This window comes from Pyrus communis, chromosome 17 (assembly GCF_041283825.1).
Source record: "Pyrus communis isolate YQ-2024b chromosome 17, ASM4128382v1, whole genome shotgun sequence".
Taxonomy (NCBI): Eukaryota; Viridiplantae; Streptophyta; class Magnoliopsida; order Rosales; family Rosaceae; genus Pyrus; species Pyrus communis.
In genome coordinates, this window is record NC_142581.1 from 15763585 (window position 1) to 15777623 (window position 14039).

General features: G+C 40.2%; 1 protein-coding gene across 1 annotated transcript in view; it reads left to right on the top strand.

The window, feature by feature from the left end:
- Positions 1–2534: 2534 nt before the first annotated feature.
- LOC148689536 (uncharacterized) overlaps positions 2535–14039 on the top strand; it is a 37146-nt gene continuing 25641 nt past the window's right edge. The window contains exons 1-2 of the mRNA XM_088688855.1: positions 2535–3108; positions 8013–11243. Coding sequence (XP_088544981.1) covers positions 2535–3108; positions 8013–10225 — 2787 coding nt within the window. The 3' untranslated portion in view covers positions 10226–11243. The remainder of the gene's footprint in view (positions 3109–8012; positions 11244–14039) is intronic.

Here is a 14039-nt window from a genome sequence, read left to right on the forward strand (position 1 = left end):
CCTTGCATTCCAACCAAAACCATGCACATGCTATCACCATGCATTCACATGCACTTGTTCCTCCATCATTCCATCATTTAAAACATTGCACATGCACTTTAATCATTCAATTCAGCCATTCCACATGCCATTGTCATTCCACTTTAGCTTTAATTCACATGCACATTCATTCATCCAGAAAATACATCCTTTGCCATGCACATGCACTTCCCACTCTTTAATTCATTTCAGCCACATGCATTCCCCCTTTAAGCCACATGCACTCCCATCCATTCCACATGCTATTGCAGTGATAGGAGCATATTTATGCGCCTTAGTTAGCTAGTTCTTATGCATTTATGTTGTGTTTTCTTACTTAATTTAGTGTTTAAAGTCATTTTCGTGTGTTTATAGGTTCATATGGCTAAGGATGCAAAAGGATGCCTTTCGGAGCCTTTTGGAGCAAATTAGAGATTGGAATGGATTGCATATGCTTAAAGCCAAGTAGATGGACGAAATTGAAGACCAAAGGAATGAAAATGAAGAACAAAGAGTTCACATTCATCACCAACACAACCATGCATCCACACATTCTTTCCCCATCATTGCCGTGCAAAACACCATCATTGCACCACAATCCCCTTTTGCCGTGCATTACTCCATCAATTACAGTCACATTCCACATGCAACCTAGCTGTCAAAGCACATGCACTCCCATCCTTTACCATTGCAGCCACATGCACATTCCACTTCATCATTTCAGATTTCCACCATCAACAAAGAACCATTCATTAATCATTTACACTTTAAATAATCAACCCACATGCACCAATCAAACATAAACCCATTCACCACCAGAAAACAACCATGCCGTGGGTTCCCATTCCAGATTTCCAGCATTCCCTTTTATTTTCTGTCAAAACACATGCATTCCCACCCTTTAATCACATGCATTTCAGCCACATGCATCTCCCATCACCATTTCAGCTTTCCACCTAATTCCTAGTCATCATGTTCCCCCCATTTCACCTATAAATAAGCATGCATTGCAGCCACAAAACACACACTCTTCCATTTCAGAAAACCATCTCTCATACACATTCATTCACGCCAGAAATTCCTCCTCTCTCTCTAGCACTACCATACTTCACCATTCTTCATATTTTCTGCCCAAAAACACTCCTTGCCTTCCCCTACATCCATCCCTACCCTAAACACATCATTCTACATCATCCATAACCCCCAAAACTCACCAAAACCCCTTGTGCCGCAGCAACTAGAGGAGAAGAAGCCTAAACGTTCATACAATTCAAGATTGAGTTGTTGGAATTTTTAGGTGTACTTCAATTCTTGTTTTCAATGTTTACTTTGTTATTACTCTCTAAGTTTGTTGTAATCATGAGTGGCTAAACCCCTAATTAGTTAGGGGAAAGTTTGAAGCCATGAACATGTTTGAAATATGAATTGATTTCTTCCAATTGTGATTTGTTAAGTTGTGATTGTAATTCAATTATCATGTTTATTAAAAACTTGTTTTTGTATGTTGATTAGGGATGCATACTTAGTCTTCATGCATAAACTCGATGCTAGTTTATAAACGAGTTTCACCTAATCGTCACAAGTTTATAAACATGAGTAGTGAAGGTTGCTAGTCACAACCGCGTTAATTGAATTCTTGGCAAAAGTATCATGCATTCATAGTTACAATTGCCTCGTCAACACTTATAATTCTCATAGAGCATAATGATCTCTCATTGTATCTCTTCTATGCATTCATGTTGAGAACCATTGGAGAATGATTTGAATTGTCGCATGCATCATCCAATTCAATAACATAAGGAAAATTTGAGAGTTAATTAGTGCATCACGGTTAACTTGGGGTGTTGAGCATCATAGATAATGAAAAGCAATTGGAGAATCGATTCATATATAAATGTGTCATGTGTGGAGAATGGACCTCTAACTAATCCATCCATCATCTTGTTTCTCAAATCCGTTTATACAATCTGCCTAGTTTATTAACTTGTTTTATTTAATTTAATTTCGTCAAAACCTTAATCCCCCTTTACTTTAGTGTCCAACTTAGTTAGAAAGTGTCTTAGTTTGTGTTTTTAAGTGTTTTGATTCAATTTGTTACACAAATTCGTCCAAATTCACCAAAGTGTCCAAAACTGCCCAGAAAGTGTTTTTAAGGCAGTTTTGAGTGTTTTGGGTGATGTTTGAGTCTTTTGGTTTGTTTTAGTGTTTTAAAGTTTAGTTTTGCATTCTTTGAGTCTAGTAAGTGTTTTATATTGTGTTCTTACGTTTTTGAGTCAATTTCACATTGATTAGCATCCCTAGTTAATCCCCGGTCTAGAACGATCCCTATTTGCTCATTTACTACAATTGTCATCCATAGGGTTAATTTGTGTGTTTAACTATTTTCGCATCAAATTTTGGCGCCGTTGCCGGGGATTAGCAAAATTGCTAATCCCTTGTGTTTTTGCCGTATGTTTTTAGTGTAATTTACCTAGTTTTCTCATTTTGTTTTGTTTTCTTGGTTTAGGTACTAGTGCATGACGCGGAGTTCTCAAACTGTGCATGCACATATCTTGGACTTTAACGACGATTTTGAACGTGATTTGAGAAGAAAGAGGAGGCATCCCGAACCTAGTGAACCTAGTTCAAGTTCAGAGGCCGAATCTGAGTTTGAAAGTGTGGAAGAAGAAGTTATGGCAGCAGACAATCGGACCATTAAAGAGCTTTCGGCCTCGGGGTTGGCCAATGCCGCACCATTATGCATTCAATACCCCGCGGCTGCCCAAGGCAAGACCGATGAATTCGAGTTGAAGTCAAGCTTGTTGCACCACATTCCGAAATACCATGGGCTTTCCATGGAAGATCCCAACAAGCATCTCAAGGAGTTCGAGGTTGTTTGTTCGAGCATGACACCCATAAATGTCGATGGGAACATTCTAATGATGAAAGCTTTTCCATTCTCTCTTGTGGAAAAGGCTAAGGATTGGCTTTATGAATTGGCACCCGGGACCGTTACTTCTTGGGAGAGCATGAAGAGAGCGTTCTTGGAGAAGTTCTTCCCTACTTCAAGAGTCATTCTCTTGAGGAAGAAAATTAGCGGAATCCAACAAAGTCAAGGAGAATCTTTTCCGGCATACTACGAGCGTTTTAAAGCCCTTGTTGCATCATGTCCTCAACATCAAATGAAGGAGGAGCTTCTCCTTCAATATTTCTATGAGGGCCTTCTTCCCATTGAAAGGCAAATGCTCGATGCTTCGGCGGGAGGTGCATTGGTGGACAAAACTCCTATGTCGGCCAAGACCCTAATTGCAAACCGTGCTCTAAATGCACAACAATATGAAGGACTTGGGCAAAGGGACCCCCCACGGCAACACTTGAATGAGGTAAGTTCTCAATCCGATATTCAATCTCAGATAGCTAATCTTACTTCTATTATGTCTCAGATGGCCGAAGGAATGAAGATACAAGGACCGATTGTATGTGGTGTATGTTCTATCCAAGGACACCCTTCGGAAAAATGCCCTCAATTGATTGAAAATGGGGGATGGGAGAGTGCAAATGCCATTGGATTTCCAAGCCACAATCAACCAAGGAATGATCCATATTCCAACACATACAATCCGGGTTGGAGAGACCATCCAAACTTCAAGTGGAGGGAACCCCAACAACCTCAACAACAAGGAGGCTTTAGACAACAACCCCCGGGGTTCTACACCAAGCCATTCGGCCCCAATCCAAACCAAGCACAACCTGCCCAAAACAATCAAGGTACGTCGTTGGGAAATGAAACACTTCTTAAATTACTTACCAATTTGTCTCAGGGGCAAGAGGATCAAACCAAAGCCATGCAAAACCAAGACAAAAGGGTGGATCACTTGGAGAAACAAATTGGGCAGATTGCGGAATTTGTAGGACAATTCCGAGACAAAGGCAAGCTCCCTAGCTCAACCATTGTCAATCCAAGGGGAGGATTCGAATCTGCCAAGGCAATCATGTTGAGAAGTGGTAAGGAGGTCGAAACCACCCCAAGCACGTCCAAAACAAGTCAAGAAGAGGACGTGTTGCTGCAAGAAGAGGAGGAACAAGGAATAAAGGCCACGGCAAGGGTGAAAGAATCTTTGCCGCAGCCCCCTATTGTGCCAAAACCGTCCAACATGCCTAAGGTAAGTCCAAATTCGACTTTGTCAAGTTCTATTCCACTAAACGTGCCCTTTCCTAGCAGGTTTAGGCAATCAAAGAAGGAGGAGAGTGAAAATGACATTTTGGAAACCTTTAGGAAAGTTCAAGTCAACATTCCGCTCCTTGATGCAATCAAGCAAGTCCCTAAGTATGCCAAGTTCTTAAAAGAGCTTTGCATCACTAGGAAGAGGATTTCGACCAAGGAAGTGGTGAAGGTAGGTGAGAATGTGTCCGCCATCTTGCAACGCAAACTACCTCCCAAATGCAAAGATCCGGGTAGTTTTACCATTCCTTGTGTCATTGGTAACACTAGATTTGAATCTGCCATGCTTGATTTAGGTGCTTCTATAAATGTTATGCCATATTCCATTTATGCATCTATGAACCTAGGAGTGTTGAAAAATGATGGTGTTATCATACAATTGGCCGATAGATCTAATGCTTATCCAAAAGGAGTTTTGGAAGATGTTTTAGTGCAGGTTAATCATTTGATCTTTCCGGCGGATTTCTATGTTCTTGAGATGGATGAATCGGATCATGCACCCTCGTTGCCCATTCTACTTGGAAGGCCATTCATGAAGACGGCCCGGACTAAGATTGACGTGTTTAATGGAACTTTGTCCATGGAATTTGATGGGGAAGTGGTTAATTTCAATCTTTCTGATTCCATTAAGTATCCTAGTGAAGATCATTCATGTTTCTCTATTGATATTGTTGACTCTTTGGCGCAGGGATATCTTGAAGATTTGAATGACGATGCACTTGAAAAGGTCATTACAAGAGGTGTAGAAGTCAAAACCAAGGAGGCAAGCTATATGCAAACCCACGGCACACTTGAACTACCCTATGCCGTGCCTCCTAGTGAGGAATTCCTTGAAGTAGTTGCTGCCCTTGAGTCATTACCTAAACATGAGGGAAAGTTTCCTAACCGTGAGTCCATTCCCATTTCGACTAACAAATTGCTTCCATCCATAATTCAGGGACCTATTCTTGAACTCAAACCTTTACCAAGTGATAGGAGCATATTTAGGCGACATACTTAGCTTGTTTTCATGCATTTATGTTATTAATTCATAGTTGTTTTAGTCTTTTAAAGTATTTTCGTGTGTTTTTAGGTTCTAATGGCAAAGGGAGCAATAAAGTGCATTTTGAGGCTATTTGGAGCATTTTTGGGCATGGATTGGATAGCTTAATCATGGAGCAAAGAGGATGGACGAAATTGAAGACTAGAAGAGCTAGGAAAGGCTACAAATCTGGTGGAAGAAGTTCTATTCCAATGAAGATAAGGAAGAAGCAAGAAACAAGGAACCTTATCCAAACCTTATCTTATCCTATCCTAGAAACCTTATCCTATCCTATCTCTAACATTATCCTTTTCTCTCCTATCCAAATCAGATTGGGACCTAAACCTAGCTACTTAGGGAGAATCAATTACACATTTAAGCACATAATTCAGTTTCTAGAAGCCTTATCCACTAAATTGCCGCAAGAACTCCATTCCTTGTAGGTTTAGGAATTACAATCCTTTTCCTACACAAATATCATGTATCCTTGGCCCTTTAGGTTTAGGAATCTGCCCTAAACCTTCCCTTCTAGAAACCTTATCTCAGCCCTATACATGTGCCGCACCAAAAACCTTCTAGAATCCCTAAATCCTAGCCGAATTCCCTATTTCCAATCCCCTTTGGTTTCTGCCTTAAGATACCCCTTTTTCAATAGGATTAGGCAATCCTTTTCCTACACTAAGTGTGCCAAACTATAGCCTATATAAACAGCCTTGCCGTGCCATTTAATGACCACCATCCCTTCACACAACATTCATACATCCCTTCAGAAATCAACCCTTGCCGTGACCTTGCAACCACCCATCCATCATTCCCCTACTTCCATACATCCATCCCAACCTCCATACACCACCATAACCCCTTGCCGCACCACCATATATACCTAAAACCATCCAAAATCCAGAAAATCGTCCACAAACTCACCATAGACCTTTGTGCCGTGACCTAGCAAGGAGGAGGAGAAGGAAGACCAAGCCTTGGGCGTTTGTACATTCAAGTTGGAGTGTTGGACGTTTCTAGGTGTAATCTATCCTTTATTGTTAATGTTTAAATCTATATTGCTTTGTTTTGTCATGAACATGAGAGGATAAACTCGTTTTAGCCTAGGGATGCTTTGAAACCATGATTACATTTATAATATGAGTTGATTAATTCCATTTGTGATTTCATAAATTGTGAATGCAATTTACTTAACCGTTTGATGGATAACTTATTCTTGTATGTTTATTAGGGAGGCCTACTTAATTTGCATGCTTGAATTTGGGGCTAGAATATAAGGGTGTTTCACATAATCGTCACAAACTTATATTCATAAGTAGTTAAGGTTGTTTTCACAATCATGTTAAGTAAATTCCTAGCATGCGTATCATGATGTCATAGTTACAAGTGCTTTGTCAATACTTATGGTTTCCATTGAACGTAATGATCTTTAACCGTATCTCTATTATGATGTCATGTAGGGGACTTTTTGAAGAATGCTTTGGGTTGTCGTATGATGTCATCCAATCCACTAACTTAAGGGAAATCTGAGGGTTAATTAGTGATGTCACGGTTAATCTGGGGTGTTGAGGTTCATGGTTTATTGGAAAAGCAACTGGAAATCAATTTATGTTAGAAAGTATCATGTGTGGAGAAGTATCCCTTGGCTATCCCATCATCCATTAGTTTTTCTTATTTTCGTCCAAAATCTGTTTTCAAGTTTTAAGTCACTTGTTTTCTTTTAAATTCGTCCAAAATCAAAACCCCCTTTCTTATTTGTTCCAAATCTGTCCAAAAGAGTCTTTTTGAGTCTTTAGAGTCAAAACCAAGGTATTTTCGTCCAAATTAAGTCATAGAGTCTAAATTGAGTCTTTTTGGTTGTTTTTGGTTGTTTTGAGTCTTTAAAGTTTGTTTTGAGTCATATAAGTTAGTAAGAGTCTTGTGAGTCTATTTAAAGTGTTTTAAAACATATTTTCACATCTTTGAGTCAATTTTCATTAGATTAGCAATCCCTCCTAATCCCCGGCCTAGAACGATCCCTACTTATATCTATACTACAATTGTCGAAAAGAGGGTTTAATTTGTGTGCTTATATATTTCGCATCAAATTTTTGGCGCCGTTGCCGGGGATTAGCAACTTTGCTAATCCCCTGGATTGTTATTTTCGTTTTTCTTAATAGATCAGATTCTTATGTTATTTTGTTTCTTGTTTTAGGTACTTGTTTATGACTCGGAGTTCTAATCCGGTTCACGAACATATTTTAGACTTTGACGACGATTTTGAGCGTGAGTTGAGACGTAAGAGGAAGAACTCGGAACCTAGTGAATCAAGTGCAAGTTCTGAGTCCGTTTCTGAATTTGAAGAAGTGGAAGACATGGCAGCGGACAACCGAACAATCAAGGAACTTTCCGCTTCGGGATTGGCCAATGCCGCACCCTTGTGCATCCAATACCCAAGGGCGGCTCAAGACAAGACTGCCGAGTTCGAATTGAAGTCAAGCCTGTTACATCACATTCCGAAGTACCATGGGCTATCCATGGAAGATCCGAACAAGCATTTGAAGGAGTTTGAAGTCGTTTGCTCAAGCATGACTCCGGTGAACGTAGATGAGAGCATCTTGAAGATGAAGGCCTTTCCCTTTTCTCTCCAAGAGAAAGCGAAAGATTGGTTGTACAAGTTGGCTCCCGGAACTGTCACATCATGGGAGAGCATGAAACGAGCTTACTTGGAGAAGTTTTTCCCAACTTCTCGAGTCATCCTCCTACGGAAAAGGATAAGTGGAATTCAACAAGATGAAGGTGAATCATTTCCTACTTATTATGAACGTTTTAAATCTCTTGTTGCTTCATGTCCACAGCATCAAATGAAGGAGGAACTACTTCTACAATACTTTTACGAGGGATTTCTACCTATTGAACGTCAAATGCTAGATGCCTCAGCAGGAGGAGCATTGGTGGACAAGACCCCTACGGCTGCAAAGATGTTGATTGCTAATCGAGCATTGAACGCTCAGCAATACGAAGGCGTTGGACAAAGGAGTACCCCACGGCAACACCAAGTCAATGAGGTAAGTACCATAACCGAACTTCAAAATCAAATGGCTAACCTCACTACTTTGCTTTCTCAGGTGATGGACGGTCCAAAAGTCCAAACCGTAGCTTCTTGTGGTGTGTGCTCCATGCAAGGACATCCCACGGATAAGTGCCCACAATTGATCGAGAATGGAGGGTGGGAGACACTCAATGCCGTGGGATATGGGAATCAATACCAAAATCGTGGTGACCCCTTCTCCACTACCTACAATCCCGGTTGGCGTGATCATCCAAATTTCAAATGGCGGGAGCCTCAACAACCTTACCAACAAGGAGGCTTTAGGCAGCAACCCCCGGGATTTTACACGAAAACCCAAGGCCAAGAAGCATCACAATCCCAATCTGCCCAAAACCATCAAGGTATGTCTTTGGACAATGATACAATTCTTAAGTTACTTACCAATTTGTCTCAGGGGCTAGAGAATCAAAACAAAGCATTGCAAAACCAAGACAAAAGGGTGGACCACTTAGAGAAACAAATAGGGCAGATTGCGGAGTTTGTGGGACAATTCCGAGAGCAAGGTAGGTTGCCAAGTTCAACCGTGGTCAATCCGAAAGGTGGATTCGAATCTGCCAAAGCAATCACTTTGAGGAGTGGAAAAGAAGTTGGCACCACATCCACACCACCCAAAACAAGTCCTAATGAAGACGAGACGTTGCAACATGAAGAGGAGGCTGCAAGCAAGCCCACGGCAAGGACACAATCCCCTTTGCCGCAAGCACCTAGAAACACTACTTCATCCAATGCATCCCAAACCACCAAGGTGAGTCCAAATTCGAATTTGTCTAGTTCTATTCCACTAAATGTGCCCTTTCCTAGCAGGTTTATGCAATCTAAGACAGAGGAGGATGAAAAAGACATCCTAGAGACGTTTAGGAAGGTGCATGTCAATATCCCGCTCCTTGATGCAATAAAGCAAATTCCAAAGTACGCTAAGTTTTTGAGGAAGATTTGTACAACAAGGAAACGGATTCGGGAGAAGGAGGTGGTACATGTAAGTGAGAATGTCTCTGCAATGTTACAAAGAAAGCTGCCACCTAAATGCAAAGATCCAGGTAGTTTCACTATCCCTTGTGTAATTGGTAATACAAGGTTCGAACATGCTATGCTAGATTTAGGTGCATCAATTAATGTCATGCCATACTCTGTTTATGCATCTATGAATCTAGGAGAGCTTAAAAATGATGGTGTTATTATTCAATTAGCCGATCGATCTAATGCATACCCGAGAGGAGTTTTGGAAGATGTTTTGGTGCAGGTAGACCACTTGATTTTTCCTGCAGATTTCTATGTGCTTGACATGGAGGATTCAACCCACTCTCCACCATCGCCACTCTTACTTGGACGACCTTTCATGAAAACAGCCCACACCAAGATTGACGTGGCCAGGGGAGCCTTAACTATGGAGTTTGGCGGTGATACGATTAACTTTAAAGTTTCTGAATCCATTGAGAATACAAATGATGTTCGTTCTTGTTTTGCCATTGGTACAACTAAAAATATAGGGCAGGAATGTTCAACACCAATCAAGAAGGATGCGTCTAGAACCACCATCGAGGGAGGAATTGGAGGGAAGCATAAGAAGCACGCAATTGCCCTACAAACACCCAATCTGGCCGTACCTAAGGATACAATTGGCAAGATGGTGGCCACCCTAGGGGCATTGCCACAACATCCTAGTAAGTCTCCAATCCCAATTCCAATTCCCATTTCAACTAATCGGTTGTTACCTTCTTTGGTGCAGGTTCCAAATCGATTTCAAGGTGGTGGGAGCATTTACATGGATTTCCGGAACCAAAATACCACCATTAGGGAGGATCACTATCCCCTCCCATTCATAGAGCCATATTACGAAAGTGTTGAAGGGCAAGTTGTGGAGGACATTCCACTCCATGCCGTGGGCTCCAAGTGAGGATAAGAAGAACGTTCGTCCGGCTGCACGACGTTAAAGCAAGCGCTTCTTGGGAGGCAACCCATGCATTCAACGAGAGAGGATGTGGGCAATTCACCAATTCAAGCTACAAAATCAGATTTGCGTTCCTCAATCTCTATCTCTTTATTATTTTTATTTTGTCATGTTAGTTCGTTTATATTGTTTGTTTGGATGTGAGTCTTTGTGTGAAACATTGAGGACAATGTTTGATTTAAGTGTGGGGGGGTAAACAAAGTGTTTTTCATGCAAATTCGTGGGATTTTATCACCCATCATTTCTAAAGATGTTTCACACTGTTTTTAAGTGTTTTTAGAGTGTTTTGAAGTGTTTTTATGTCTTTTGGTCAGAAAATCCGAAAATTTACAAAAAAAATTACAAAATAGTTTTGAAAAACCCAAAAAGAGTTGTTTTTAAGTTGTTTTTGTGTGTTTGTTTGTGTCTTAGGTCACCTTCCAACACAATGATGAGGATTTGGTTTTTAATTGCATGACTATTAAAGAATGTTGTAAACATGGCTGGAAGTTGATTTATGCTTTGGTTTATGCTTGGTTATGGTTATAATTTATGAATTCACATGTAATTACAAAGATAAAATCAGTTTTTGTAACATGCTTGAAGGAAGAAACTCAAACTAACGCTACATCCTTGAGAGACTTGAGCCTATAACGTTCTTTGGAGAGTATAATCTATGATTTCTTGTTTTCTAAAGTCGTTGCATGATCTCATCATTCTTTGCTTGGTTGCTATTTAGAATGCATTTCATTATAGTTCCAAATACTAGAACTCATGCCCATTTCATTCCAAGCATGGTATTGATTGCATAACATACAATAAGATGAAGTTGTTAGTCAAGCCAGAGCCAAAAAGCCTATCCCTTTTCATATGTATTGTAGGATTAACCCTCTTGAGCCTTTTTAAAAGCCTATTTTCGTTGTTAGCCACATTATCCTCACCTAGCCTAGATTAGGACTTTCCATACCTTTGTTCTTAAAGGATAGTGATAGGAGCATATTTATGCTACTTAGTTGTGTTGTTTCCTTACACTTAGTGAGTTAATTACTATGTATTTCAGTCTTTTAAAGTATTTTCGTGTGTTTTTAGGTCATAATGGCAAAAGGAGCAAGAAAGTGCATTTTGAGGCTATTTGGAGCATTTTTGGGCATGGATTGGATAGCTTAACAATGGAGCAAAGAGGATGGACGAAATTGAAGACTAGAAGAGCTAGGAAAGGCTACAAATCTGGTGGAAGAAGTTCTACTCCAATGAAGATAAGGAAGAAGCAAGAAACAAGGAACCTTATCCAACCTTATCCCACCTTATCCAAACCTTATCTTATCCTATCCTAGAAACCTTATCCTATCCTATCTCTAACATTATCCTTTTCTCTCCTATCCAAATCAGATTGGGACCTAAACCTAGCTACTTAGGGAGAATCAATTACACATTTAAGCACATAATTCAGTTTCTAGAAGCCTTATCCACTAAATTGCCGCAAGAACTCCATTCCTTGTAGGTTTAGGAATTACAATCCTTTTCCTACACAAATATCATGTATCCTTGGCCCTTTAGGTTTAGGAATCTGCCCTAAACCTTCCCTTCTAGAAGCCTTATCTCAGCCCTATACATGTGCCGCACCAAAAACCTTCTAGAATCCCTAAATCCTAGCCGAATTCCCTATTTCCAATCCCCTTTGGTTTCTGCCTTAAGATACCCCTTTTTCAATAGGATTAGGCAATCCTTTTCCTACACTAAGTGTGCCAAACTATAGCCTATATAAACAGCCTTGCCGTGCCATTTAATGATGACCACCCCTTCACACAACATTCATACATTCATTCAGAAATCCACCCTTTGCCGTGACCTTACAACCACTTTACACCATTCCCCTACTTCCACACCTCCATCCCAACATCCACACACCACCATCAACCCTTGCCGCACCACCCCACCTACCTAAAACCATCCAAAATCCATAAAATCGTCCACAAACTCACCATAGACCCTTGTGCCGTGACCTAGCAAGGAGGAGGAGAAGGAAGACCAAGCCTTGGGCGTTTGTACATTCAAGTTGGAGTGTTGGACGTGTCTAGGTGTAATCTATCTTTTATTTTCAATGTTTAAATCTATATTGCTTTGTTTTGTCATGAACATGAGAGGCTAAACTCGTTTTGGCCTAGGGATGCTTTGAAACCATGATTACAATTATAATATGATTTGATTAATTCCAGTTGTGATTTCATAAATTGTGAATGCAATTTACTTAACCGTTTGATGGATAACTTATTCTTGTATGTTTATTAGGGAGGCCTACTTAATTTGCATGCTTGAATTTGGGGCTAGAATATAAGGGTGTTTCACATAATCGTCACAAACTTATATTCACAAGTAGTTAAGGTTGTTTTCACAATCATGTTAAGTAAATTCCTAGCATGCGTATCATGATGTCATAGTTACAAGTGCTTTGTCAATACTTATGGTTTCCATTGAACGTAATGATCTTTAACCGTATCTCTATTATGATGTCATGTAGGGGACTTTTTGAAGAATGCTTTGGGTTGTCGTATGATGTCATCCAATCCACTAACTTAAGGGAAATCTGAGGGTTAATTAGTGATGTCACGGTTAATCTGGGGTGTTGAGGTTCATGGTTTATTGGAAAAGCAACTGGAAATCAATTTATGTTAGAAAGTATCATGTGTGGAGAAGTATCCCTTGGCTATCCCATCATCCATTAGTTTTTCTTATTTTCGTCCAAAATCTGTTTTAAAGTTTTAAGTCACTTGTTTTCTTTTAAATTCGTCCAAAATCAAAACCCCCTTTCTTATTTGTTCCAAATCTGTCCAAAAGAGTCTTTTTGAGTCTTTAGAGTCAAAACCAAGTGTATTTTCGTCCAAATTAAGTCATAGAGTCTAAATTGAGTCTTTTTGGTTGTTTTTGGTTGTTTTGAGTCTTTAAAGTTTGTTTTGAGTCATATAAGTTAGTAAGAGTCTTGTGAGTCTATTTAAAGTGTTTTAAAACATATTTTCACATCTTTGAGTCAATTTTCATTAGATTAGCAATCCCTCCTAATCCCCGGCCTAGAACGATCCCTACTTATATCTATACTACAATTGTCGAAAAGAGGGTTTAATTTGTGTGCTTATATATTTCGCATCAAATTTTTGGCGCCGTTGCCGGGGATTAGCAATTTTGCTAATCCCCCGTTGTTTCTTTTTGTTTCTTTGTATTTTCTTTTTGTTTTAGCTACTGACCTAATTTCTTTTCTTGTTTATAGGTACTAGTTTATGACTCGTAGTTCTCAACCCGTTAGTGCAAACATCTTGGATTTCGACGACGATTTTGAGCGCACTTTGAGGAAGAAGAAGAAGAACGCAGAATCTAGTACGGCTCCCAACCTTGAGGAGGAGGAAGAGCCAACGCCAAGGGAGGAAGAAGAACCCACGGCACAAGAGGAAGAAACCATGGCAGTGGACAACCGTACAATCAAGGAGCTTTCGGCTTCGGGAATGGCCAATGCCGCACCCTTGTGCATCCAATACCCAAGGGCGGCTCAAGACAAGACCGACGAGTTTGAATTGAAGTCAAGCTTGTTGCACCACATTCCAAAATTCCATGGGTTATCCATGGAAGATCCCAACAAGCATTTGAAGGAGTTCGAGGTAGTGTGTTCAAGCATGACTCCAGTTAACGTTGATGGTAGCATTTTGAAGATGAAGGCTTTCCCGTTCTCACTTTTGGAGAAGGCCAAAGATTGGTTATACGAGCTAGCACCCGGAACGGTCACCTCTTGGGA